At 49.4% G+C, this 27,348-nt stretch overlaps 12 protein-coding genes across 12 annotated transcripts; 8 read left to right on the forward strand and 4 right to left on the reverse strand.

Moving 5' to 3' along the window:
• Positions 1–658: 658 nt before the first annotated feature.
• On the reverse strand, positions 659–2,404 carry HO173_005258 (uncharacterized protein; the record flags this gene model as incomplete). The annotated part of the gene is made up of 3 exons (XM_037307176.1): positions 659–2,133; positions 2,184–2,217; positions 2,357–2,404. The coding sequence occupies 3 exons, from the start codon at positions 2,402–2,404 to the stop codon at positions 659–661; spliced, it is 1,557 nt and encodes a 518-aa protein (XP_037165816.1).
• A 1,217-nt stretch (positions 2,405–3,621) lies between these two features.
• On the forward strand, positions 3,622–4,739 carry HO173_005259 (uncharacterized protein; the record flags this gene model as incomplete). The annotated part of the gene is made up of 5 exons (XM_037307177.1): positions 3,622–3,969; positions 4,047–4,131; positions 4,203–4,293; positions 4,349–4,584; positions 4,642–4,739. The coding sequence occupies 5 exons, from the start codon at positions 3,622–3,624 to the stop codon at positions 4,737–4,739; spliced, it is 858 nt and encodes a 285-aa protein (XP_037165817.1).
• Positions 4,740–4,811: 72 nt separating this feature from the next.
• Positions 4,812–8,463, reverse strand: HO173_005260 (uncharacterized protein; the record flags this gene model as incomplete). The annotated part of the gene is made up of 7 exons (XM_037307178.1): positions 4,812–5,041; positions 5,115–5,426; positions 5,654–5,985; positions 6,033–7,079; positions 7,174–7,723; positions 7,774–8,163; positions 8,229–8,463. The coding sequence occupies 7 exons, from the start codon at positions 8,461–8,463 to the stop codon at positions 4,812–4,814; spliced, it is 3,096 nt and encodes a 1,031-aa protein (XP_037165818.1).
• Positions 8,464–8,977: 514 nt separating this feature from the next.
• Positions 8,978–10,807, forward strand: HO173_005261 (uncharacterized protein; the record flags this gene model as incomplete). The annotated part of the gene is made up of 1 exon (XM_037307179.1): positions 8,978–10,807. The coding sequence occupies one exon, from the start codon at positions 8,978–8,980 to the stop codon at positions 10,805–10,807; it is 1,830 nt and encodes a 609-aa protein (XP_037165819.1).
• Positions 10,808–11,432: 625 nt separating this feature from the next.
• Positions 11,433–12,587, forward strand: HO173_005262 (uncharacterized protein; the record flags this gene model as incomplete). The annotated part of the gene is made up of 2 exons (XM_037307180.1): positions 11,433–12,186; positions 12,247–12,587. 2 exons carry the CDS (start codon positions 11,433–11,435, stop codon positions 12,585–12,587), a joined length of 1,095 nt encoding a protein of 364 aa, XP_037165820.1.
• A 1,302-nt stretch (positions 12,588–13,889) lies between these two features.
• On the forward strand, positions 13,890–15,144 carry HO173_005263 (uncharacterized protein; the record flags this gene model as incomplete). The annotated part of the gene is made up of 2 exons (XM_037307181.1): positions 13,890–14,527; positions 14,580–15,144. The coding sequence occupies 2 exons, from the start codon at positions 13,890–13,892 to the stop codon at positions 15,142–15,144; spliced, it is 1,203 nt and encodes a 400-aa protein (XP_037165821.1).
• Positions 15,145–15,621: 477 nt separating this feature from the next.
• Positions 15,622–18,171, forward strand: HO173_005264 (uncharacterized protein; the record flags this gene model as incomplete). Its single annotated transcript, XM_037307182.1, has 1 exon — positions 15,622–18,171. One exon carries the CDS (start codon positions 15,622–15,624, stop codon positions 18,169–18,171), a length of 2,550 nt encoding a protein of 849 aa, XP_037165822.1.
• A 508-nt stretch (positions 18,172–18,679) lies between these two features.
• HO173_005265 (uncharacterized protein) lies at positions 18,680–19,411 on the reverse strand (the record flags this gene model as incomplete). The annotated part of the gene is made up of 1 exon (XM_037307183.1): positions 18,680–19,411. One exon carries the CDS (start codon positions 19,409–19,411, stop codon positions 18,680–18,682), a length of 732 nt encoding a protein of 243 aa, XP_037165823.1.
• Positions 19,412–19,581: 170 nt separating this feature from the next.
• Positions 19,582–20,738, reverse strand: HO173_005266 (uncharacterized protein; the record flags this gene model as incomplete). Its single annotated transcript, XM_037307184.1, has 3 exons — positions 19,582–19,599; positions 20,146–20,551; positions 20,704–20,738. The coding sequence occupies 3 exons, from the start codon at positions 20,736–20,738 to the stop codon at positions 19,582–19,584; spliced, it is 459 nt and encodes a 152-aa protein (XP_037165824.1).
• Positions 20,739–21,235: 497 nt separating this feature from the next.
• On the forward strand, positions 21,236–22,622 carry HO173_005267 (uncharacterized protein; the record flags this gene model as incomplete). The annotated part of the gene is made up of 2 exons (XM_037307185.1): positions 21,236–22,160; positions 22,222–22,622. The coding sequence occupies 2 exons, from the start codon at positions 21,236–21,238 to the stop codon at positions 22,620–22,622; spliced, it is 1,326 nt and encodes a 441-aa protein (XP_037165825.1).
• A 1,198-nt stretch (positions 22,623–23,820) lies between these two features.
• HO173_005268 (uncharacterized protein) lies at positions 23,821–24,870 on the forward strand (the record flags this gene model as incomplete). The annotated part of the gene is made up of 4 exons (XM_037307186.1): positions 23,821–24,399; positions 24,463–24,510; positions 24,570–24,600; positions 24,656–24,870. 4 exons carry the CDS (start codon positions 23,821–23,823, stop codon positions 24,868–24,870), a joined length of 873 nt encoding a protein of 290 aa, XP_037165826.1.
• Positions 24,871–25,233: 363 nt separating this feature from the next.
• On the forward strand, positions 25,234–25,715 carry HO173_005269 (uncharacterized protein; the record flags this gene model as incomplete). The annotated part of the gene is made up of 2 exons (XM_037307187.1): positions 25,234–25,534; positions 25,603–25,715. 2 exons carry the CDS (start codon positions 25,234–25,236, stop codon positions 25,713–25,715), a joined length of 414 nt encoding a protein of 137 aa, XP_037165827.1.
• Between the last annotated feature and the right edge of the window lie 1,633 nt (positions 25,716–27,348).

Genomic DNA, 27,348 nt, shown 5'->3' on the forward strand with positions numbered 1-27,348 from the left:
CCATCGGCGGCGGGCGCATTACCATTGAGAATAAACGCATTTGCATGAGGAATATACCACAATGGCCCAAACAATGGCAGCATGCTCAGCATTCTGGACAACACCAGTACGAGCAACCAAACCTTCGAAGAGAAGAACCGAATGGCTCTTTCCCTCTTTATGCCCCCCCGGCCTTTCTCTACATCTTTCTCTTCCTCTTCCATGACGCCAAAGTCCGACAGCGTTGGCGTGAGACCAGCACCCGCAGAAGGTTTGCGTAGATGACAGAGCGACAATGCATATGAGCGTCCAAGCCGTCACCTCGAAAGCCACGATTCGTAGGTGTCGGGGGTCTGCGAGCGGCGCGGGCACGGCCCGGGTCAGGACTATGGTGTCTCGCCGTGGAAGAACCGATTGTAGATGGAGGAGTGGGCGGCGAAGAAGTGGTTGTTGTTCGGGATGATTGCGTGTGATAGGTGCTCAGAGGACGGTGTGTCTCGGTGCTGTTCACGGCACCACTGTGGAGATTAGTCTGAAAGAACCGTAGAGTGGACGTGTTCATTAGGGGCTTCTCCTAGATTTATAGACATCTTCTGCTTTCGATTGGTAAGTATAGTCTCTGGTCCGCTCAGGGCTTGAGCGTGGATATCATACAGAGCTGGGCCAATAGCCCAGTAGCCTACACAGCTCCACCATCGTCACAACCCCAAAGCTTCACCGTTCTGTCGTGGCCGCTACTCGCGATCCACCGGCCCGAGCGAGACACATCACAGGACAGAACATTGCCCGAATGCCCACTCAAGGTCTTTGCAAGCGCCCAGTCATCCGCGGAGAAGATGTTGACGTTCTTATCGAACCCGCTTGAAACGAAAAACGTCCCCGACTTCTTCGGCTGAACGTCCCCCTTGTCATCCTTCTCTGGCGCCAACGTGCAATCTTCGCCCTTGAACCACCGTATATCGGAGACATTCCCTTTGTGAGCCCCTACTTGGCCATTCTGCCGCACCATACGCACATCCCAGCACTTGACCCATCCGTCTGCTGCCCCAGATAGGACCCTGTGTCCGTCATAGCTCCAGTCTAGAGCATAAATGTCTTTGATGTGGCCGTCGAGAATCATGACAGTCCTCCCAGTGCGCAAGTCCCATATCCTGCCGATGCTGTCAAGCCCGGCGCTGGCGAGCAGATTTCCATCGGTGTTGAAGCTCAACGTATAGACTTCCCGTGAATGGCCTTCTTGGAGTAGTAGCTCTGTTGTTGTAGCGACATCCCATAATCGCCATGTGGTATCATAAGAGGCTGATGCGAGATATTGACCGGAAGGGTGGAATTCGACTCGACAGACTCGCGCGGTGTGGCCTGATAGAGTAGAGATAGGAGTGTCTTGTTTTAGATTCCAAAGATGGATGTTGCCTTCTCCGCCGCTGCTAGCCAGGTTGATTGCTTCTTCGGAGACAGTGCTGCCCGGTAGAGTAGCGTCTGGGTACCAGCTGATTCCTCCTACTCGATCCGTGTGTCCTCTCAAAGTCCTTTTCTCGTTCAGATTGGGTACATCGAGGAGCTTTATTCCGCCAGACCAATTTCCGGCAGCAATCAACTCCCCATTGGGCGAGAAGCGAGTAATGCTCACAGGGCGATCACCAGCGATCTGGGTACCGAACAGCTCGAACTTTGCAAGCCGCTCCTTAATCGCTTTTCGGTGCTTAACATGCGTACGTAGGGGTATCGTTGATTCCAACTTCTGATTGGCAATCCTGTCCCTTGCCCTTGGCATTGAAAATCTTGCTACAGCCTTTCGAGCTTCCAGCAGCTCCGGCATCCCCTCGGTGTAGAACTCTTCATCTTGCTCTCCTTGGGCACCTTCCTGTGACCCGTCCTGCATTTGAATGTCGCCCTCGCCATCCTCTCCGGCATCAAGCTCGGCCTGAGTCGTCAAAAGCTCCCTCAATCTGTCCCTTCTATCTCCAGGTCCTTCCCCAAAGAGCGTTATAGGCTCGCCCATTTCACGTAATCGTGACCGGACCCGGCCATCGTCTGTCGGGACAGCTATGGCTGCTGCTCGCCGTCGTCGGGAAAATTGTGAGAGGATAGCTGATGCCTTTTCTGGTGCGATGCCAGCAGCTGCAGTAGGAAGGTAGTGATCCCGGTCGAGGGCTGCGAACCCGTGAGCATTTGCATAAGTCCCCAGTCAAGGTTTTCCATACGTATATTCGCGAGGTCCACCCCCATCTCTGTATCCTAGTACCCCGGGGCTTTCCATCAGCTGGCATCCTAGTGATCTTCCCAAGCAAACATCTCCAGTCTGAGACCCGCGGCGCTCTGGGATATTCGCATGAACATTTCCGAGACAACAAGAAGTGCAAGGCTGCCTGCTTACCTCGGGTGCATCCTCCTCCACATATGCTTGTCTCGCCGGGTGCATCATGCTAGCGGTATTGCTGAGTTTCCAGGTAAGCGATCACAATCAGGGAGTATATGAGGGTAACGAGCTCCTTCAGGGAATTCCTAATGAAACGCGGGTATAGTACGCTAGTAAGCGCGTCGACGCCGCTCGGCTGTGCCAAGACAATGAGATGTTCTTGCCGATTTTGGATCTTCCGTCTTACCTTACCTACAGGCTACCGTAATAACGAACACATAGCATAATTGCCATTGTGGCATGAATTCATGTACCTGTCTCTTGTAGCAGTCTCATAACTAGTCGAGCGCAGGTACGCATATTTCCTAAGCGAGGACCCAAGATTTTCAAGCAAATGAGCTCTGTACCTTATGTTACAGAATTTTTGGTTTAGTCTGTTATCTTGTCTCGTTTTATTAAGTCCCGAGACCGTTCACTCGTCTGTTGAAACCCCACAGTCGACATAGACCGTGTCTCTAGCTCCACAACAACTGCATCTCGTGAGATGATCCTAGAATGAATTGTGGGGAACCTGCGGTGTGATAGAAAACCCTTGGCCGGCGCTGCTAATCTTATGTTTTCCATGTTAGCGTGTTTCAATAAGCGCGTTAGCAAAACAGATTCCTTACGTTACAGTAAGTTTTCTCGTGCTCAAATTCTAAGAATCCATTTGCGTGTCTCTTCGCGATGAGGCTATGGCGTTGGTGGTACCCAACGATCCAGCATCATGAGCTTTTCAGTTGTCGTGGTTCTGTTAAACAGGGCGTTAGTGTGCATTATTGCGCATCTACGGACCCTGGTGGGCCCTTGACCAGACAGGGTCGCTGCGCCAGTCTTGACCGCAAGAACGCTGGATAGTCTGCATTTTTATTCTGACTGGGTCGTACGTGTCCATTGAGACCAGCTCTCCATGCGAGTCAAATGTGGGATGCTTGCAGCAATTTTTTCCCGGTAATGATCTACAGTGGCCGGGCCTCTTCTACTCCTTACCCACACCTTTATCGAACCAGCGCCGAACTTCGAGAGCGGGGTGACCCTCCCCTTAGACCTCTATCTCTAGTCCTAGGCCGATCTTCGCATATCACTGAAGCCTCTGGTCAACGTGGGTCGATACTGCATTGATCTATAACGAAGTCGAACTAGCTTGATGCATGTCAGGAAGCGCCCGGTAGGTGCATGTGCGACTCCGACGTGCAGATTTCAACTCTTCTCAAATCCAGTCCCAAGTATGCCGTGACGTTGCAATGGCCAGCCTCGACGAAAAGGTCAAGCTTCGATTTTTACAGTGGCAGGGCTTGTACAAGGAGGAGAAGCCTTTCGAGATTGTTACCGAAACTATTCAAGGTTCCGAAAATAGGCGGACAAATCTCTTGTTTGGTACCAATGGAGAGCAAACCATTACAGACATCAGAGGCAGGGAAGGAACCCAATTTGCGCTTGACAGTCATGGTTTCGCGTACAGACCAAAGCCGTGTCCGTTTGATGGTTACGACAACAAGCAGAGAATCCTTGAGGAGTATCTGCCGTGGGCTGAGTCAATTATTAAGCAAGAAATAGAAGACAGTGGTCGTGTCTTCATCTTTGACTGGAGGGTAAGCGAAAGTTGGCAACTTTCTGCCTGGCCCTATCCCAACGTTGAACGGCCAGTCTTCGCTGACGGTAATCGAAGCTACGGCGGTCTGACTTCACACCGCGGAGGGTCGATCTGACTGAGCTACACCAATACTTACCAGTAGCATCGACGTGTCATGTTGGTGAGTGCAACTCCTCGCGACACCAAAACTTGGAGTCGATGCCAGGGTTACCAACCACGAGGTCTCGCAAGATCAAAGCCCATGGGAGATGGTAAAACGGTGCCGCAAATTTCTCGGCGCCGAGGCTGAGGAGTTGTTCAAAGGCCGCGTTCGGATCATCAAGTAGGTAACAAGCATTCTCGACAGCGGTCAAGACCAAGCCTTGACAAGTGAGTAGTCTATGGAAGCCACTATCCCACACAATCCAGGACAGGCCCATAGCAGTATGCGATGGCAGCACCGTGGATCAGGCAGACTTGGTTCACACGGACTATGTCCGACGCGATGATGTTCAGGAAACGATGTATCTGCTACATAACGACAGACAGAAGTGGTACTACCTATCGCGCCAAACCCCAGACGAAGTCCTCCTGATCAAGATTTATGATTCCAGCCTGGCCGTCAAAGCAATCAGTAAGCCATATCCTCATCACTCATCAACATACATAAGGGCTAGTTCATCAATCATAGACTGTCCGCATTCCTCCTTCTTCCACAGCAAAATCCCACCAACTGCCGTCCCTCGTCAAAGTATCGAAGTCAGAGCGTTTGTGTTTTCTCGTTCGTGAGGGTTATTATGAATCACCACCTGCTCCGATGTTAGTGCTCTGATGGCTAAGCGTCGATGCTGCGTAGCGTACCTAGCTCGAAGCATTGACGGAGCCTTCGGTCATCCAGTATTCGTCTTTGCCATTCATCTTCGCGCCGCCGTCTTGATCACCATCTTGTGACGTGGCTTGCCCGTCTTTGTGCACGCTTTGCCACGGTTTCATTCGCGTGTCTTTTTCGGCTGTGGACTTGATGGAATCAGCCAGGTTAGCCTGGCTCGATTTCACCTGGCCGTCGAAGGGTTTGAGGCTACTGTCCTGGGCTGGCATTGCGATCAACAAATTGGGCTAATATGTCATGAGTAATATACTCGCGTCTTCAGGGATAAGACTTACCGCAACCCTTGTATACCAAAAATCTTCTGCTCAATTTGAGGGCTTTGGAAACGTCACTGGATATAATTGTTGCTCTTGCGATCCTGAACCCACAAATATGACACAAAATTAGGGCACTGGACCGCAGAAAGACTGGAAGGATCGACCACACCTTGCGGCTCAAATTTGTGAACAGCTCACTGTGCATGTTTTCGGCTCCGTTGATCATCGAGTGCCAGAGAGTGTGGATGGCACACAGCACCATTTCGCTCAGCCTTGGTCGAACGCGATTGGCTACCACGACAATCAAGGCCGAAGTAAACAAATCCTCGCCTGGTACTTATATTTGAGCCAACCAGCTGGATCGATCTCGCGCACGGTCTGAAGAAGAGTGCCCATGGGTTGCGTTATCAGAGATATCGGCATTCCGCGGACTGGACAAGGCCTTGGAAGTCGGTCTCGGCTATCACAAGGGTGGGCAGCCGTGCAGGTTCTTGGTCGCAGAAAATGCTATGATTCGTTCCGAGAGCGCGGATTATGCAGCTGAGAATCATATTTACCAAATGCAGCTATGCTCTGGTCGATCCCTGTTTCTGAAACGTCAAACAGTTTGACTGGAGCTTGACCCATCGTTGTTCGTCCTGCCTTGTATGATACCATGTAATCAAAAACGCCCAGCTCATCCGTGTCTCCCCATTCCGAGTTTGGTGCGTATTGATCAAGCAGTCTATCTCGCAGCTTCCTGGCACTCGCTTCTAATTCTGTCGCCTCTCCGTGATTATGATTATGCCTCGACTTGAGTACTTGCGCCAAGCTATACTGCGACCTTGCTATGTACTCGTCAGGACAAGGAAATCGGTCCAGAGATTCCAGAGCATTGCGAAACATTTCCCTGCGACCTGTCAGCATAAGTCGAGTCGAAGAAGGAGCGGGTCGCACTCTGCATCCTCTAGCTGACCCAGTTTCTGATAAGTCGTTCCCAAGGCATAGTAGCTGTGTCTAGTGCGAAGCGAAAATGTACCGAAAATATCCTTGCGTTCTTCAAGGATATCCTCATGCTTTTCTTTCGCTGCTTCCAGATCGTGGGTATTCAGAAGTATGGTGGCCCAGTAGAAGGTGAAATTTTGAGCGCAGGCCGAATGCCGACCGTTGGCCTTCTCTGCCAGCTTCACGGACTCTTCCAACAGTGTTTTGGCTTCGTCATATCTACTCTGGAAACAACGTACCATTGCTAAGTTCATGTATGCCTCGGCAAATTCCATAGGCTCGTCATGCTTGTTGGTGTTGCGCTTCTTGATGTCCAACGCATGGACGAGGTACTCTTCTGCTTTTGCATACTCGGCAAACTCCAGCAAGCCGCAACCGAAGTCGTTCCAGGCATTTGCATAAAGCAGCTGTTCATCAGGAGTCCCACCAGGTGGAGGCTTGTCAATGTAACGTTTCCGTATGTCCAGTGTCTTGAGCAGCACATCAAGGCCAGTCCTCCGCCCACTGAAGCCCTTTTCAAGCTCTATGTCCCCCCGGAGACACAATGCTTGAGCCTGGGCATTAGGGTCAGGCTGATCCATGTCATTGAGGATGGAAACGGCCAGCTTGGAGGCCCTAACACCGTCGTCGAGAAGATTTCGTTCCCAGAAGTAGTTGGCTTCGTCTGATAAGAGACTTGCAAAGACGGCAGTACCTTCCAGCCCGCCTCCCGCTTGGCAAAAAATTGTTTGCAAGCTCATTAAGTGAGGCTGATATTTTTCGTAGGCGTCCCAATGGTGATTGACTGGTGTCATAATCTTGGACTGACTTGGAAAGAGTTCACGTAATAGGGCCCCCGCTTTGTCAAAAACCTGCTGTCTTCTCGGGTAATCATTTACCAGGCTGGTGCGCAGGTTTATCTGTAGCGAACGATGTACAGTAAGGTATCGCTCCCCCGAGGGGAATTCACCTCTATCCACCAGCTGTCTTTTAAGCAGACCTGTCCGAATTTCATCCAGACTGAGGTATAGAACGTCAGCCAAGCTTACAAATTTCGGTTTTCAGCTTTGGGCTCAGCCAAAAACACGGTTGCTGGTAACGTGAATTTACTAACCTTGTTCGGTCTGATTCCGATGATGCCCATTGGACAACCAACTCATCAGGTATTGCGTCCGGGTTCAGCATCGATATCACGCAAAGAAGCTCTATCGCGGGAGCCGGAAGCTCTTCGAGGGCGATTCTCCACACCCTATCAAGCGTCTGCTCATACAACGGAATTGTACACGTTGTCGCCTTCCGCCAGATATTGTATACTTCCTCAGTCTCTAACCTCTGTTGGAGTTCTTTGGGGGTTGTCTTGGAAGTAAACATGTAACCAGCCATGTGAGCGATTGCGATTGGCAGCCCTCCGACCATATCTGAGATACGTTCTGCCGCAAAAATGTCTTCCTCCGAGGGTTGGTTACACTGCATAAGCTCGAGCAGGAGCCTCGAACTTTCCTCGATGCTTAAAGGGGTAGGTTCGATATGAAAGCTAATCGCCTGTGCAAAAGAGCTAGCAACTTGACTTGTCACGATAATCGCACCGCAGCCTCGGCTTGGCCAGAATCTCTCGAGAGAGTCCCAGGACTCTGCGTTGTCAAAGATCAAAAGCCAAGTTCTTTCTACTTTTGTTCAGCAGCTATATCCTGACAGTTATGTTTAGGGGTCTTACCGGTCGTTTCAAGCCATTCTTTGACCAGTTCGTGTTTTCGGTTATCTCCCATCAGCTCAGTGTGAGGAATTCCAAGCTCGGCCGCAATCGAAGCAAAACTGAACGAAAGCTTGGGTAACTGCTGAGCTCCCAGCCAGAAAACACAATCGTAGAGCTTGCGGTTTCGATGTGCATATTCAAGAGCGATCCGAGTCTTGCCCATACCTCCCATTGCTGTGATCAGACATGGTCTCAATTCAGAGGGTGATTGCTGTCCCTCAGGCGACAGCTTGCGGCGGATTTTGTCCAGACAGTCATCACGGCCTCTGAAGAATTCCGGCTTTGGTGGAAGGCTGCAGATTGAGGTGGTTTCATTCGGGGTTAGGGGGCTGAGACGAGTCTCCGGGGCTGCTACAAACGCGCAATGGATAAGTAGGAATTGATTGACGGAATCTAACAGTGAAGCTAGTACTCACTCGCCCGTGGCCAGACATTGATAATGTCACCATTCATCTGCTGTGCATTTCCCCGTGCACTGATATCACGGTATGCTCTTCTACGTGCAGAAGCACGCTGCCTGGTGGTCATAACAACAGGGCGCAGGTCGTGGAAGTAGAAAGATTTCGAAGTTTCGTAGAGATGAGAGGAAAGAAAAGAGATACTGCCTTGGTAATCGCTCGTGGAGGGAGGACTGAATGGAGGACTTCCCATAGCCACGAGGAAATAACCTCACCATAGCCACGCGCAGCAGGCTGCCTACTCTCGTCAGCCTTGATTCTTACCGAAAAAGGCGAAAAGCACAATGTACAGTATACTGCGGTAGCTAGTGGTATTTCACTGTAATTGTAAGATACGTTCGTAAGTTATCAGTCAGTATGGAATTTGGGTGCTGAGGTGGCGGTCAGGCTACGCGGGGTCGCTCCTGCTGCATTTTGCGGCCTTGCATGGAAAAGCATTGACCCTCCACTTTCAAATTCTCCAAGGTTTGGTGTACACCAATGCGTTCAAATTGACTGTTGATATCCTGAAGGAAAAGCCTTTTGATGAGACGATACAGTGTGTGAGTGCGGCCGAATACGACTCGCAAAATTCTGTGATACGTGAAAGCGCTTGTATCCGTAGCTTTCTCCACATTCTTCATCCACCTTTCATGTGAGTGAGCGTCCGGAGGGCGCAAGTTCTACTCACTAAAGTAATTGGTAGGCTGTCTTCCGGGGAGACCGTGATGGGTATCCCGTCCTCCACACAGATTGAAGTACCTCGTCGGTCCCCTAGAGAGACTGAAGGCCTTGTATGGTCTTCTGAAGAGGCCAGCGACGCAACCGGCCTTCTCACGGAGACCGCAGCGAAGATTGAATGCAAAGAGCAGCTTGGACCTTGCGTCAGTCAGATCTTCAAGGATGAGAGGGTGACCACACCGCGTCAGATCCGTCAGACGGAGGTGCGAGGGGACATTGAGCGATTAGAGAACATTAGGCCACTCATTCAAAAGATATGCGAAGAATCTAGTTCGTCAGGTCTATCGCTCGGCGTCTTACACCGGGGGCAGGTCATTTATAGAGACAATTTTGGCCATCGTGATGTTGAGTCGGGAAAATTACCTGATTCAAACACTTTGTATAACATCAATTCGATGACCAAAGCGCTGACGGCGGCTGCCATCGGCATACTTGTCGAAGAAGGCGCGACACAATGGGGTATGCCAGTTCAAGAAGCGTTACCTGCATTTGGCGATGGGCATGGCGAAATCGGGAGAATGATCACCATAGCAGACTTATTGTCTCATCGTTCAGGAATCGCATCTCCAGACACGTTCTTCTTCCAAGACAACAACGAATTACTCCTTGAAAAGCATGACGCGGTCAAGGCGTTCAATTATGGGAAGCAGAGAGGAGGATTCCGAGACTCTTATATTTACAACAACTTCGGGTATGCTGTGATTGCTCTCTTGATCGAGACATTGTCAGGGCAAGAATTCGGCACTTTCCTGAGGCACAGAATATTAGATATGCTTCACCTGGAAAGAACCACAACGGCTGATGTTTCGAGTGATGCAAACGCGGGCAGGTGCTATTGCGTACTGGAAGACCAGTCATTATGCCGTGTTCCGGGACCAAGGGTCGGCACTGGTTCACTCCTCGAAGGTGCCGCTGGCATCAAGAGCACCGTTAATGATCTTCTGCATTTATACCAAGCGTTCCTTGAAGCGGTCAAAGATCAGGTTCAACGTGGTTCAACATCCACAGAGGGTTCACCATTTAAGCAGTGTCCAACACTCATCAGAGGCCACAGCTTCCTCGACGGCACTTCTCTAAGAGAGAATGCTTATGGGCTTGGTTGGATCCGCTGTCAACTTCCGGGTGTAATAGGCAAGCAAGGCATCAACGCAAGGTTGCAGATGGACCTACCAGTCATTGGGAAAGGGGCTGCCTCCCGTTTCTGTCTCTATCACGAGGGTCTTATGCCAGGTTCGTCGTCCAACGTATATGCATTTCCGGAAACGATGACCATAATTGTCGTGTTGCAAAGTGCGAATTCGCTGAATGACTGTCCTGACTGGATCGCGCAACTCCTGATTGAGACAGTCTTCGACTTTCCTGAGAGGAATGATTGGCTTGAGCTTGCAAAAGCGAGCGCTAGGAGTGCTCTCGCACTAGTACCTTCAATGAGGTTGAAGCTCGACAAAGGTCGTGTGCCCAATACAAGACCTAGCCTCCCCTTGGATGCTTATTGCGGTCGCTACCATAGTCCCCTCAAGAACTTCTTCCTTGAAGTATCGCAGCATGAAGACGAACTGGTTGTAGCATTCCAAGGTCTTCCTTCTCAATCCAATCCACTCCGGCATTACCATTTTGATACCTTCACATGGCTAATGACCCATGACGAGGCGGCGAGACGAGCGCGTTTGATGGTCAATTTTCCAGCTGAATTCTACCTTCTCAGATTTGGCATGTCAATACATGGTAAAATCGATCGTCTCTACTGGATAATAGAGAATACTGGTCCAGAGCCGGAAACGTTTCTGAAAGACTTGGCGGTGAAGGAGACGCTCTGATTTGATACTGTGTGCATTCTGGGTGTGAGATATTGGCCCAATACTATATTCGTATATTCGGTATACGGCGTAGTAACCTTCGTCTGCGATGCACTGCCCAAAGGTTGCATGGTCGAATCTCAGCTGACCTCACAGTGACCGGCTTTGTAAAGGTAAGGTACCCATGGAGTGACGTAAGTTAGTGGTGGGAGCAAAGAAGCGAATATGCAACATCAATTGCCGGACGCCTGGTTTTGGTGTCAATCCTGCCCACGCTAGAGAACGAGAGAGGCCTGGGGGAGGGGTCGAGACTATTGGTAGCCTTACGAAGCCCAGTCAGGCGGACATGCATCCGCATCCTTCCTGGAAACCGAACACAAAATCTGTCGTACGCCGTTCATCTTTCACGTCACACAAAAATGTTGTTGGATGTTGCCAATTCAGGTTTCAGCAGCTCCCTACTGGCTATTAGCCTTTGAGGTTGGAATGCCGGCGCAGCAAGGCCTAATCCGCGATCGCCTTGATCGCCTTGGGCTTTGACCCTGTACAATTGGATACCGAAGGTCTCCGAGCCAGACTACTAAGCGCCCACATCGGCGACAACCGGAATGTTGGGTGACTTGGTCACGCAGTTATTAAATATAGTATGATACGGGAACGTGATAAAGGATCGATGGCTGGGATAGAGATTGTGGGCTTCTTAGCAAGTGCTTCGCAGCTTGTTGTGTACAGCATTAAGATCGCCACATGCCTCTCTGAAATATGTCAACGAGTGCAAGACGCTCCCGAGAGAATTAGGCAACACTCGGACCAAATTAGGCTGCTCGTCAGCACAGCGCAGCTTGTTGAGCAACATCGTCTTCTACAGACAACTCACGTTCACGCTCATATCAACGCGACCCTCGAGCAAGCAAAGACTCTATCCGCAACACTCGAGCAATTGACAAAAGATTACTCTCGCGGTTCGATTCGGAGATACTGGAAAATCCTGAAAGCAGCCAAGGAAAAGGAAATCCTGGCCAACTTCGATAGACTTGAGAAAGAGAAAAGCGCACTTCTTCTGTGTATTTCAGTGGCCCAGACGGACCTTTTGGGGCAAGGGATTCATAAGCTGGAAATGGCTGAGAAAGGGGCACACCGACATTCTGCTATGGCGGAAGAGGGAGATAGGGTAAGTCTGCCCCATTGGTTGTTCTGCCAGTACTATGAAGGGCCAGAAATGTCTTTGAGGATGATCGACTATCGCAACGGTGATGTCTCGCTGACCAGTCTAAAGCAAGGCAATCAGATCTACAGGGATGACGATGTAGCCAACGAAGAGCGAACTATGCCGGCGACGTCGCTCAGACAAGGTTCCAACGGCGTGTACGTCAGCACTGAGCAGACACAAGGAGGACAAGGTAAATCAAATGAAGTTAAGAATGCCGTCGTAGTGGCTTTGCTGATGCTATAAATCCTAGAGCCGTTCAACGACATGGCAGAGGAAGGGTATCGCGGCTCCTCGAGACAACAAATCACTTCTGGGCAAGGCCACAGATGCTCGAGTAGCGGAGTGCAACATATCTATGAAGATGTGACAGCGAAGGATTCTGCTCGACAGATCATTGGAGACACGTTGTCGGAGAATACTGCAAATCATGGGCCAAAACATCATTATAAGATGGTCAGAGCGGAAGGCCAGAGCCAACAGTTGAATGGCAATGTGGCCAGCGTTGAATATTTCAAAGCCTTTTTCGCTCCGCGATACCAGCAAGAAATTGCGCATGGGGGATCTGTGTATACACACGCGAGTTGGCAGTAGAGAGGATGGATTGATGGATAGATAGATGGCGGAAAGCGTTTTGGAATTTTCAGTCTTACCGTACTCGTGTTCACTCGGATTTGCAACCTATTAGGATCTGCAATCTCCAAAATCTGATGTTTGTTATTTACTATCCAATAAAAATATAGTTGAAACCCCTTTAAAACAAAGCGTAGAATTAAGCATTCAAGTTTTAAAAACTTTTAGAAGTTTAATACTTAGAGATGATTAATAAAATTATATAGTAAAGTAATAAAATACGAACGTTAAAACTCTATTATATAACTCTACTAATATAACCTCGATTTCAAAAAAAAATATATATATTCTAAGATTTTTAAAATATTATTCTATACTCTATTTTTCTCGAGTTTTTAATTAGATAATTATGAAATAATAGATTATAAGAATAAGTTTTAGAGATTCTAGATTCTAGACGATTATAGATGTTAATAAGTACGAGTATAAATACGTATATACTCCTCGCTAGAAATAAAGAAAAAACTGCCTCGTGTATAGTAAAATTGTTATCGTAGTTGTTAGCAGCAGCCCTTACGGGGGCCCTACGAAGGCTCTACGGGGGCCCTACGGGGGCCCTTGGAGGTGTTTGGGTCTAAATAGGGGCGTCTGGCTGTCAAGCGCAGACACCCTCGGGACCAGGCTTTTTTAGCTGAGTTGCTAACAGTAGTCTTATTACCTTACTTGCTTCGCTTATAGTAGACTCTAGCTTAAAGTTACTTATATTCGAATATTCGATTATTATTTAATATTTTACTTAGAGAAGTCATATAGATAAAACTATATATATACAATTTTTAGAGATATTAAAATACGGAAATGTTAGAAACATCTAGTACCAACGTCCTAAATCGTCGCATGCAAAATCTGTAAAATTCGTATTTATATAAATTACTCTTTAAAAGGCTGAAGTAATGAGCGATTATAGTGAATAAAAGGATATTGAACGTTAGGGGGTTTAAAAATCATTGTGGTGGTGCAATATAACTGTTCGATATTCTGATTTGTATGTAGGCGAGTACCTTGGTGGGACCACGATTAAGATTGGTGCCGCAAAACCTTGTCTGGTTCCCAAAATGTCAACTCTGCCGAGCGAAATCGAAAAAATTCTCCATGTTTTGACACCATGAATACACAATCACCCAACCTGATGGGCTTCAATCCTTCATCTTTCAGGTCCGAGTGGCGCAGTATCAAGTTTTTTCCCCGAGATTTAAGCTCTAGTCCACTACTATGATATTCCTACCTTACTCTTCCGCCAGTAGCCTCTGATTGGCGTCCAGAATGCGTGCACTCAAAAAGACACTGAACGTTCTATCAATATCACCAGTATTGCACCATTCAGCGTGCCGCAGAGCGGCCTTCTTTTTGCCCAAGGATCTCGGCTCCTGTTCTCCTCTTCCTAATGCTGTCGCAAGTAAGCGCATGTCCACTTCTTCTACGCCATCACATTCACCATCGCCTTTTACGCCCAGATCCACCCCCACCTTTTCCTACCGAATCGGGGCATCTTTCTCTGCCAAAGGACGCCGCTTCGATCCTAAGACGGACGTTTTCACCTTCAATAACCAGACGCAGATTACCTCCGAGCAAGACGTTTTCACGGGGCGGCCAAACAGCGGCCAGGATGCTTTCTTCGTAAGCAAGGCGGGCAACAGCAGTAACGTGGCATTTGGTGTGGCCGATGGAGTGGGCGGCTGGGCTGATCAGGGGATTGACTCCGCCGACTTCTCCCATGGACTGTGTCAAGGGATGGCTAGGATCGCCAGAGAACTACATTCGCCGGACAAGAAAGATCTTTGGCCTCAATATATCCTTGGTAATGCCTATCAGGAGATACTTCGGGAGGGCAAGATCGGTGGTGGTGGGAGCACGGCATGTTTAGCTACTGGGGATGAAGACGGAAATTTGAAAGTGGCTAAGTGAGTCTGCAGCGGCGGCAATACTATGATCGAGACTTATACATAGCAACAGCCTTGGCGACTCGGGGTTCATACAATTTCGCCTGAATGCTGTCCACCACTTCTCGAACCCTCAGACACACGCGTTCAACACACCTTTCCAGCTCTCTGTGATACCGCCAAAGATACTCGCTCTCTCGCGGCTTTTCGGTGGGAAGCAATTGAGCGATTCCCCTGAGGACTCGAACGATACGAGTCATGAAGTACGTCATGGCGACGTCTTGATGTTTGCTACTGACGGTGTCTGGGACAATCTGAGCACACGCGAGCTGCTGAAAATTGTGAGCCGGCAAATGACTGGATTTCATGCTTGGGAGACTGGGGAGAAAGGTACGACTGTATCCGAAATGATACATGATCTCACACAGGATGGTGGGATTCCCAAGCAACATGAGAACAACTTACAGACACTATTGGCGGTCAACGTTGTTGGGGAAGCTAAAGCTGTCAGTATGAACACCAAGCGAGATGGTCCTTTCGCCAAGGAGGTCCAAAAATTCTACCCACATGAGAACTATCACGGCGGAAAGGTTGATGACATTTGTGTCATCGTAGCGATCGTGGTCCGAAATGAGTAATATAAGTGTCCGAGATGTACATACATCAATTGCATTTGGGCGTCGTTTCATCCTACGAATAGAGCGGCATTGCAGGCGCGTAGGGATAGGACAAGCGGCATCCTATGCATGTATACACACGAAAATTCGAAGTCATGGCTGCAGAAAGAGGATGGGTACCCAAAGTTGTTAACATTGACGTATAACGGATGCTGGAATATCTATAAGGTACAGGCAAACCAGCGAAACTACTGCTAAAATCGTCGTCTATCACCCTCAAGAGATTACATGCCAAGATATTTGGTAGCCCATAGCAACAGCCGAGTAAACAGTTTCTTGGCGCCAATCGTCGCGCGCTTTTCCGCTTCAGACAGCTCGAACTCAACACTTCAGCATCCGTTCCAAACTGTTTCGTTAAGTGATTGCTTTGCTAAAGTCCTTGGGTCAGATGGTAGTCATGTATTGTGCCTTGCGCTCAGTCCCATGACTTCGCATACAATGGCCACCATCTCGGCAGCATCTCCAACACCTATAGGCGCAAGCTACCTCGACCCACCAGGACGCCCGAGATCGCGACAGAACCTCAGCAACCAGCCCTCGAGGCCGAACCTGAAGCGCAATGCGCCATTGTTCCACAAGTCAGACGTCAATGTATCTGCTTTGCCCCAGGCATGGAAGTTTTCCATCGGAGACAGTTCGGATGATGAAGTGCCTGTGGCTCCAATGAAATTTAGTGCAGAAGCTAAGGCTTTGCTTGGAGAAGAAGCATCAGTTTTAGGGGGATCTTCACCGTCACAAAAGAATGACATTCACATTGGAGACGCATTACAAGAGAGGGTCAATGCAGTAAGACGAAGAAGTCCAGTTCCGCTGGGAGCGATCCGCCTCAGAGAACGCACCGCATCCCCCGCCTCCTCACGATCTGGAAGTCCGCGCATTGTTCGATTGAATTTGGGCACCGCGGCACCTTCAACGCTACGGAAGGCGACAGCGGTGGACAACTCTACGGAACAAGCGCAGCACCATCGCGACCTCATTACACCTGCTCCTCGAACCCGAGGTCAAAAAAACCCTCCAGTGGCGGGATCTGGTAATTTACATTCGGATGCACGTGAATCAAGCACTGCGAAACCTTGGTCAGCCGGGTCCGAAGCTCAAGCCGAGCCTACGTCGAACTCCAGAGAGCACTCTAGTATCCACGAAACAGCTTTGCAAATGAGCAATCTCTCCATGAACAGAACAAAGGGTGAAGAGACCGGGGTACAAGGATCCATGCGAATCAAGAGGGTGGGCAAAGTGACTGGTCGATACCTAAGTGGTCCAGCAAGGAGGGGCATGAAAAGGAGGCAGAGTGATGAAGACCAGAGCCCAATACACGAGGATGCTCTCTCGTCAGGCGGTGGGCAATTACTCTCTTCTGGTGAAAGTAGAGACTCTCCCTTACTGCAAGTCGCCGATACATCATCCAGGGGCATTGACAGGCCTATCAGCCGACCAAAGTCGCCTCAACACGAACGACCGCCTCACGTACGGTTTCAAAGCCAGGCTGATATTATCACCGGCAGTCCCATGCCAGGAAATCAGGAGCTACCCAAAGCACTGATTGATACAATTGAAAGCAGGCCAAGGCCGGCCCCACTGTCTAACAAGGAAGGATCATCAGGGAAACGTGTCCAGCCTATATTCAAAGTACCACCATTACCCCCGTTACCATCACGCTTTGATCAGGAAAATGAACCTCCACCAACCTTCAAGCGAAACAAGCCCAGTGGTTCCGCTCTGTCTGAGAAACAGAAGTTCAGTGTCATGTCTGACGAAAAGATGCTCATTCAAACGCCAGCGATGTTATCACCACAAAGGCCGGCTCTCGCGGTCCGAAGTCAGAACACACCGCATCGGCCAGCTCCACCGCCACCAAAGATGACGATGCTGGAGACTGCAACGGCGAACGCTGGTGCGGCCTCAGCAAGTCAGGCAAAAAAGAAGCGAAATTACATCTCCGTTAATGGCAAACTCTTCACTCGCATGGATTGCATTGGCCGGGGAGGCAGCTCCAAGGTTTACCGTGTAATGGCTGAGAACTACAAGGTCTTTGCTTTAAAGAGGGTCACTCTTGAAGACCAAGACGAGTTAGCCATTCGGGGGTACAAAGGCGAGATCGATCTACTGAAAAAATTAGAGAAGGTGGATCGGGTAGTCACGCTCCTTGATTGGGAGATCAATGAAGAGAGACACACTCTCAGCGTCCTGATGGAGATGGGCGAAAGTGATCTGAATAGAGTGCTCACACTTCGGCTCAACTCTGAAGACGCCACATTTGACGTGACATTTACCCGCTATTTCTGGAAGGAGATGCTTGAATGCGTGCAGGCCGTGCACCAGTACGATATCGTCCATTCAGATCTCAAGCCGGCGAACTTCCTTCTCCTGCAGGGCAAGTTGAAGCTGATCGATTTTGGAATTTCCAATGCCATAGCAGACGATACTGTTAATGTACACCGCGAGCAGCATATCGGTACACCTAATTACATGTCTCCAGAAGCTTTAGTCGACTCAAATGCTGGCAGCGGACAGCCTTCTATCATGGGCAAGGTCATGAAGTTAGGGAAACCGAGCGATGTATGGAGCTTGGGATGTATTCTGTACCAAATGACCTACGGCAAGCCTCCCTTTGCGCACATCTCGGATCAGTATCGGAAAATAATGGCCATACCGAATCCCAACCATGTCATCAGCTTTCCCAACATTGGCATTGGAGGCGTCACGGTTCCTAGTGGCCTAATCAGGACACTCAGAGGGTGTCTGAGCCGTAACCCGATGCAGAGACCGACAATTGAGCAGCTCCTGACATACGGTGACCCTTTTTTGTATCCAGACGCCGCCGCCAAGGATACGGTTCCAGTCAGTCAGGAACTGATCGCAAGACTGCAGCACAATATCATCAAGCACGTTCGAGAGAAAGGCATGCCTAGTGACGCGGAGTTGTCTACCTGGCCGGCAAAATTCTTCGCCTCCATCAAAGCGGCAGTTGAGGAGGGAAGGGCTTGATTCAGACTTCTCGTACTAGGACTGGAAAGGCTTGTGCGGTATTTCCGTGGAGTCGGTAATTTTGGATAGAAGCATGCGGCTTTGGGTAATGAGGCACGAGTCTTCTTCTCAATAGCATTCAAGCGTGCTGCAGTATCCAATGGGATTGGATATCTGAGGCATTGGATGCCGTGCGGTTTGACACTCGCCGTTGTAGATACCCTTAATGTTACATCAGTACCCTTTCTATAGCATACATGAGCTGAATGATCAGCCATAACCATTACAGGCAGCCGCAAAAGGCTGACCCCTGGCCCCGACACATGATTAGGAACATCCGTGATGATAGTATTTGGGCATGATACCCTCTTATACCGCGCCTTTGATGCGAGCACTCCTCACTTGTTCACAGAGCTTTACACCTTCCTCGAGATTCATTGACTTTGGCCAATCTTTAAAGCCCACGTCTCCAAATTTTTCCACCTCCACTGGCGTCACTATCTCTCAATCTCCCAGCCAATCACACTCTTCACCTCCCCCCCTCCCCCATCAGCGCCTCCAATTCCTCCTCCTCCTCCTCCCCCTCCACCCTCTCCTTCTCCCTCTCCCTCTCCCTCTCACCCGCCAACACCCTCAACTCCTTCACCCTGAGTATCGTGTAGCGCATCTTACTCGTCACCCTCTTCACCTTCCGCTGCCGCCGCTTCGTCTTCTCCACCACCCGCATCGGCTCCCCCTCGATGCCCACGACCACGGCCCTGCACACGAACAGGCCCTCGTCCACGTACGGCGCCCCGCGGAACGTGTAGTCCCGGCTCCCGATCATGCTCGCGCGGTTCAGGCGGAGGACGGTTCCGGGCGGGGCGTGCGGCATGTGGAAGGGCAGGCGCAGGGTGTCGCCGGCGGTGAGGAGGTAGGGGCGGGTGTGCAGGTGTGCGGTTATGTAGTGGGGGGTTTGGGCGGCGAGGAGGGGGAGGAGGGAGAGGTTGGCGTTTGTTGGGGGGGGCAGGGGGGAGCGGCGGGACAGACGGTGCGGGCGTTGAGGCGGGGTGGGTGGATGATGGCTTGGGGTTGAATTGGTGGGTGTTTGCGAGGTCGGGAGGTGGTTGAAGGATGCTTCTGGGGGGTCGGGGTCCGTGGTTGTTGTGCTGGTTGTGATGGTTGTGAGGCGGGCGCGGAGGGGAAGGAGGAATGTTGGTGGGAGTGTGGAAAGAGGTGTTGATGGTTGGCAGAGGGCTTTCGCTATACTTCGTGCGAACATGTTGGCGACGAAATCCGTTCGTTGTGGTTAATAATAGTTTCTTTGAACGCCTTCGAAGACTGGATGGGATTTTGATGCCAAGAGGCCAGTCCTTTCTCACGGAACCAACCCGGCGCTGAGGGTTGCCGACTTAATGTCAAGTAGAATTATGTACCTCACAATTAATCCGTTCAATAATTGAATATCGTCTGAAGCGGTGTATAGCCTCTACCATTAGACCTGTACATTTTGGCAAGAGCATCTCTAATTAAAATCCCGGGTATTAATACATTGATGGGCTGTAGCCCCCCCCCCCCCCCTTTTAAAAAAAAAAAAAAAAAAAAAAAAAAAAAAAAAGGGATTTCCCCCCCCCCCCCCCCCCCCCTAAAAAAAAAAAAAAAGGGGCCCCCCCCCTTCTTCCCCCTTAAAAAAAACCCCCCCCCCCCCCCCCCCCCCCCCCCCCAACAACCCCCCCCCCCCTCTTCTCCTCAAAAAACCCCCCCCCCCCCCCCCCCCCCCAAAAAAAAAAAAAAACAAAAAAAAATTTTTTTTTTTTTTTTAATTAAAAAAAAAAAAAAAAAAACCCCCCCCCCACCCCCCCCAAAAAAATTCAACAAAAAAAACTCCCCCCCCCCAAAAAAAAAAAAAAAAAAACAAAAAAAAAAAAAAAACCCACTTTTTTTTTTTTAGTAGGATTTCCGCCCTCTGAGCTCTCGAAGTGTCGCCGTAGCAAGGTAGGTTCCTGGAGTTGGCACAGCTTTCACGTAATTGATCTTCAGGTTCGCTGTGACCATAAAGCCTCCTGCGCCCTCCACGCCTAGACTCTGATTGATCAACCCTAAAAATCCCATGCATTCATCAAGTATGACTCCAATGATTCCACCGGCAACGAGATGAGCGTAGCCATTGACGCCCGGGCCTAAGCTCAGCAGATTGTAGACTTCATCCACACGTATGGTGCCTGCCGCAGGTCTTTTGTAGAATGTCAACCAAGACCGTATGGTCTTGTCCGTCTTCAGTGTAACGGCAACGAGCTCGTCTTCGGTGCTTTCCTTTCTCTGGCGAGAGGGCGTGGCAAGGATGACGACATCGGTTTCTGCCAACAGCTTTGCACACCACGGAATCGACTGGAAGTACTCGTGGTCTAGGGCTGGCATCTTCCTAATAGTTGGGATGAGTGTACGATGGTGTTCATGGTCATGGGGGATGAAAAGAGCGGCCAGTGTGAGTGGAAGCACAGCTGGGGATTGTGAAAGCGTGGACGGCCTCTTGAAACAGGTATTAGCTTCAAGCCCACAGTTTGAACGCCTTACGCGGTTAGTAATGTGTTATCAGTGTCCAGGTACATGCTGGCAAGGTCGACTTCCTGTCGAGAATCGTCGTTGGAAAATGCGACTTGGCTTGGCGCCGCCGCTAGAGTACGAGTAGCCTGCTGTGACAGATTCAAGGCAGACGAGACAGAGCGCTCCGAAAAACCATATGTTTTATAACATTGCACTTTTTGCCCTCTTTTCGATGACTTCTTGAGTGCTTGAACCTCTGGTGCCACGATCTCATCGTGCGAAAGACCGATTTTTCAAGCTGTACAGCTGGATCTTACCCTCTAGCCTTCTGAGTCAGTCTAGATCCATATACCTTAGGCTATGCTAGTGGGCTTAGTATCTTCAGTTATTCTCCTATAATGACTCAGTGATTCCTATATGTGTTGTCGGCTAGGGTGACTCATTTCAAAGCGCTTTCCTTCATATATTCACAGAATCCATCTCGTATCATTATAACCCCCTTATGTATTGCAGGATGCTGCGACTTTGTGCTCCTAAAAACTTGTGATAAGCTTCACTCGAGATGAAAAGAGTGCTCCGAAGATACCGTCGCCAGAAGCGCCCCAAGACGCAAGGCAGCCCCGATGTGGTGGTTTACAAACCAACACAAGTTCAGAGAAACCGAATTGTCCCGCAAAGAACAAACCTAGAAGATGTTCCGGTTGAGATCCAGCAAAGTATTCTCCACCAGATGCCAGACTTACCGACGCTCCAAGCGCTCATCTCTGCGTCGCCGTCCTATCTCAGGGCCTACCAAAGCCAACGCCATCCGATTCTGTCCAACATACTCCTCCGAGATATCCATCCAGATGTGCTCTTCGACGTCTTGGCGATCGTAAACGCGCTGAAGCTGCCACGGAATTATGATGATTATGTGCCCCAAATGAAAGTCTTCATCGAGCAGTACAAGACCGCGAGAGACTCACTGCATGTAGCTCTCAAGCAACTCGAACCAAGCATCAAAGAAAACGTATGGGAGTTTCATCTGTCGGTAATCGATGTCACAAAAGACTTCTGTGATTATGCGCTGTCAACGCACCCAGTCACAGGTCACAGTCTAAATCATCGTACATCACTCTCGCCAAATGAGGTGCGTCGAATCCATCGAGCCTTCTACCGCTACGAGCTCTTCACCGTTCTCTTTCGAGAGTCAGATTTTTACCACAACGAGCAAATCGAGAGGCATAGAGACCGAGACCCGGACAGAGCTCGTCTCGCTGTACAAAGAGATTCGATCAGGTCCCTCGATGACCAGGATAGGTCGTTCCTCTTCTTCGCTCTTTTCAGGGCCTGGGAGGTAGAAGAAATAGCTTGTGTGCGGGACTACATCATACATCGGTATGATGAGCTACACAAACAATGCAAGTCGGAATGGCAGGAAATGACGGGAAGGGAAAGCCATTATCGCGCTGCACCGTGGAACGATTCCTCCGAATGGGTGTCCGAAAGTCAGAAAATGGTGGATTCAGCTCAAACTTGAAGTAGGTCGGAGAGCTGACATATTGTCAGTGTACGACGACCAATCCTGTCACGAATACTACCTATCCCTTGGCCTGGGCTTCTTCTGCACCTTGATGAAAGCTTCTCACGAAGATCAGATGCAGATGCTCCGAGAGAATATAGGTCTCTCAGATCTGTCCCTCTCTAGCGCCTTAGAGGACGATGGCCCTTTCTGGGACAGTCCTATGTACGATGCATGTATCGATCGAGCCTTCCAAGAGTTTCACAGTGACTGCGATAGGGATGCTCCAAACGCGGCATGGATATGGTCTGCAGAGGACAAGGTTGATATTCGCTATTACCAGTCTGATAAGGCGGGTCTGAGGACGTGGGGGTATGTCATGTGGGATAAAGAGAGATTGAACCAATGGAGCATTCTACATGAGAATCCTCATGACTATCTTCATTGAATAAGACATCGCACTGGTTTGAAAGTGTGGAAGCAGTGGGTAACATCTCTTAAATCGACCGCGTGCAAAGAAGCCGTTGCCGCTCTTCGGTGTCAATGCTCATTGCAGGGAGCCAAGGCAATGCGTATACGAAGGAATACTCTCTCTTGTACGAAGAAATGGCGACAAACAAGCACTTGCCAAACAAGGACATAGACATGGCGAATTGACCACTCTGAGCATCTGGTCGTAGGTCTCAAATAGTGGTCATATTTAAAGAGCACTCTCCTTTAGCGATCGTAGTAGCTTGCTACTGCCTGCTGTCCCCGAATCCTGAGGGTTCCATGTAGCCCCTGAAATAATTGATTACCGATTTCAGCCCTACTAGCAACACCACCAAATTTGTATTCCAATTTACCGTAAGTTTGGTTTGATAGCTACTTATATCACCACTGCTACTAAATATTTACACCTGTCAGGCAACACAACAATTTGGCCTTGGGTTTTGCGGCTGCTCCATATCTAGCTTATGGGGTGGTATAATGGTCTCCAAATACTTGGTGGGGTACCATTGGTAGGGCAAATCAGGGCAATCCTTTCAGGGGCGACTGGCGAGGCTATCTATTGGTGTATATCATTCGATACTATTCCATGAATGGCTGGGATGTTGCCTATGGGTGCTACCAAGGGTGCTGCTTATACACCAAACGAGACCTTCCCGCCCAAGTTTCAGGAATTGAAGTTTTTGACCGCCGACAGAGAATTGCATAGCCTCATGGTTTACACGTACCAAGCCTTTGACATCCTTTTCTTCCATTTTTAGATTTCGTTATGCATGGCATGCCACTACACCCACCTGGAATCGGCCAATCTTCTTGATCGATCACCCTGAGCGAACTACATCTGCTTGTTCCATGCCCTGGCAAAGCATAAGTCTTGGCCCGGCTCGAGCATTGGATGCAACTACTCATACAGCTTAATAGGTAACAGTGGTTGGAACCGCTGTAGCAAAGCTGAAAATACAGTGCAGTATGCTGCATGTGAGAGAGCACAGTCCAATCAAAATGTCGTTCCACCCGCCTTGGAGTTTCGCAGCGGAACATGCTGTGTTTTGAGGTCCTTTATTAACGCTGAAGCCCCCACCGTGTCTATTTGAGCGTTCTTGCTTGACCCTTCGTCTCTGAGCTTCACTCTATAAGAATCAACACTCTTCTATCTCATGACTTATCCTGACGCTTATCCCGACCCTGCATACGTGGTCACAGCAATTACCGAGTTAACACCAATTTCCTCTCCTTGGGGCATTCAAGATGCTGCAACGGTTTTCTTTGATTATAATGGACTCGCTCTCATAACAGATGGTTGTTCGCAAGAGGGAATGAAGAATTGTAGTGCCACTTGCTCTGATGTCAACAAAGTCTTTGCATCTCCCAGTAACTTTCAGAATTGTCTTGCATATCCGAGCATACTGCAGCACGTGTCTAGTGGGAATGCAACAGAAGCCGAAAGCAATGTTGCTCAGAGATACGCCATCGATGCGACTCAAACGAACGTTACCAGACTTGTAGGCAGCTGTTTTTCGGGGTACCAGAATGCCTGCCTGTCGGACCCCCGTTGCCAATGTTACCTGGATCTTGATTTTGTTAACAGCGAATGCGGCTGGACACACATCTTGAAAGGCAATGATATATTCCCCTTGACGTATCCGTATCCGAACGGGACAGTCCTTCAATGCTTCCATGCCTTGTGCATTTCCGTTGACATAACAGTGAACCAGGATCTAGGATGTGGTGTAGGGGTACGACGTCTTCTCCCTCGAGCCAGAAGCAACGTCTTTTTGCTGACATCTATGTTATCCCAGGTATACATATCGTATCACATGCAGGCTGTGCTATCTCTGGCTATCTTCGTACTTCTCACCTTCTGGCATGTTCGACTCTGTTTCATGTGCCTAAAGGTCCCTCCTAGATCTCCAGAGTACAGACGAGCGAGCGTCTCAGTACGTAAGAGCTACAAAACGCTGGCAAAGAACATGGACGCGCTCATTACAGCAGTCATCGAATTCCAAACACAATGCTACTTCATGTCAGCTATTCAAATCGCGTCTATCGTAGTAATGGAAGCAGGTCTACTGGGCTCAACGAACTTACAGCAACTGTCGAATAATTACAATCTCATCATCGTAGTCTGTCTTGGGGGCACACTACCTATCACGTTCGTTCTCTTTTGCTTACGAGCAGCAGACAAAAAGTCATGGGAGCTATCGTAGTAACGGTCAGCATATCGACGGCAAAGTTCTTCATAGCGCAGGAATTTAATTTAAAGTCCAACGAAGCCCTTCTCGCCAATGGAACCTCTTACCCTGGATGCGGTTCTATTAATCATGTGACATTTTGCTTTTACGGCTTCTGGACAGAAGACGGGGACAGACTCCTGACTCGAATAAATACGATCTATTTGACAAATCGCGTCGTCATCTACTCGGTCCTGGTCCTGGTGCTGATGCTTCTTGATCATTCTTCGATTCTTAGTGAGGATCTTCTCGTGTCCATGTGGCCTCCTCTAAAATCGCATTCGGACAAATTGGACGCCCAGCTGCGGGAAGCCTGTTTGGCTAGAAAAGATTGCCAACATGTTTGATGTCGTGGCTACGTTAAGATCATCTCCTGACTCTAAGGCTAAGACCCCAGTCCAGCGCTGCAATATGCCTCGGAAGTTGATAATCTCCCTGTCTGGTCTGCTTATCGTGCTTGGTTATTTATTTTGCTTCTACATGTACTTCCGCGAACTCCTTGAGGTTGGTAGACCACCGGTTGAGCGAAGTCGTGCTACTCCTACAGACCTCATTCAATGGAAGAACTGGTCTTTTGGCCGGGTAGTAGCAGTTACGGTATTGCTGCCGCCCATATTCAGCTATCTAGCATTTGAGACGAGTAAGCTTTACCTCCAAGCTCCTACTTGAATTCTCGCTGCACATGTGCTGACTGAGGCCTTCAAATAGGAGGTGGTCGCTATAGCGCCCTTACAGGCCACTGCCGAGACATTACTCGTAGCCGCCCGCGATGTTATACCTTTGAGAAGTATGGCGGCTGCTCCGGCTACGGTCAGCAATGAAAGCCATCCACAGGTCCCCAGCATGCATCCCCCGCAAGTCACGGAGCGTATCTGAGTCAAAGGGGGTCAGGCCTTGAGCGGGTACTGTTCAGCTTCATCCATCCGGGTGGACTCTATGATGCCTTTCTCGCCGTTATTTCAAGTAGAGTTTGAACGAGTACCTTTGAAAGTCGAAGAGCGAAGGTCTAAGGATAGCTCTCGGAGTGCAAAGATCATCGCGATATGTGGACAGTACCCGAACGACTAGACCTAGAAAACATACTATGACTGGTCCGGCTCCAGATTCAAGTAAAGCACGCCGCTAGCGACCTCTCTCTCAAGGCGATGTCCGCAATCCCATTCACTGGCGACAGTATGAGATGATGACACACAGCGTGCCGCTCTCACCGAATGAACTCCGCCGTCTCCATCGACACCTCTATCAATTCGAGATTTTCAGAAATCATTTTCAAGACTGGACAACCTCGTCGGATGACGAGAGCCATTCGGATACTTGGTATGAAATTGAGGATAATACATCTAAGCCAGAATCGATGGTAAAATCGTTACACTTCCTCAGCTTGTTTGAACAAGGGGAGGTCGAGGAGATAGCATGCGTACGAGACTATTTCTGCAGCTATTATCGTCGTATGTTTCAGGGATAGGAGCCGGATCTCCGGGACAGAAACGCACATCTGAATCTGTCAGAAGACTGTAATGGCTCTTCCATCATTAGCGTCCGCCGTACAGAGCAGAAAGCTCAACACACCTAGGCCCTTGGCTTGAAGAGGACGTGGAATATACCATGGCGTTCGGTCTACATTTTTATCGAAGATTGGAGATGTCTTCTTGGGACAGGCAAACACACCACTTGGATAACAGTCTCCATATGAGACCAGAGTTCCTCACGGACGCTTTTAAGGAGCCGCCGTGGCTGCCGTCAACCCAAATTTGGCAGTGGACGACCCTGTAGAAGTTCATTTCGAGGCTGACAGCGTTCGCGGCGGACCTAATGTGATATGGCTTTTGACGACTTGCAACAGGATGGACTGCACTTATTCCCTATTGCAGAACGGGCCCTTCAGAGAGCGGTGCTATGTCTTTTGGGACCAGAAGAGACTTAAAGATGGGATTTTCCTAATCAGGAACATGGGACCTGGGTAGAGAGAAGGGGGGCAGGACCTCGCAAGGAAACGGCCGAACACTAGACTCCTTGGATCTCATCCTAGGGGTTCACCTAGACTGTCAAAGGAGGTATCTATATTTGCAATCCTACCCGTATAAGAGTACCTCCATGGATACAAAAACATAAATAGTATGTTTCTAGATTCGTCATCGCTGAGTGTACACTGTAGTTTCCAACAATTCCCAAAGGTGTATATATGACTAAAAGCAAGATGCTCGGTCGAACGATTGCGAAAATACAAAAGCGCTGAAAAGAACACTTCTAATGAACGCGCACTGAGCAATTCGCAGTCTAAGGTTCTAGCAACCGATTTGCCTTGTCTTATCTTGTACAGAGCTGAGTGACCGACCTTATTCAATACTTCACAGCAGTCACACTATTTGTTGTATCCATAGCGGACTCTTGGGCCCCCTTCCTGAGATCCCCCTGTCCGATAGTCGAGACTATCGTACGGGTCAGATTGCTGGA

This window comes from Letharia columbiana (genome assembly GCF_014066305.1).
Source record: "Letharia columbiana isolate WasteWater2 chromosome Unknown Sc0000014_s0, whole genome shotgun sequence".
Taxonomy (NCBI): Eukaryota; Fungi; Ascomycota; class Lecanoromycetes; order Lecanorales; family Parmeliaceae; genus Letharia; species Letharia columbiana.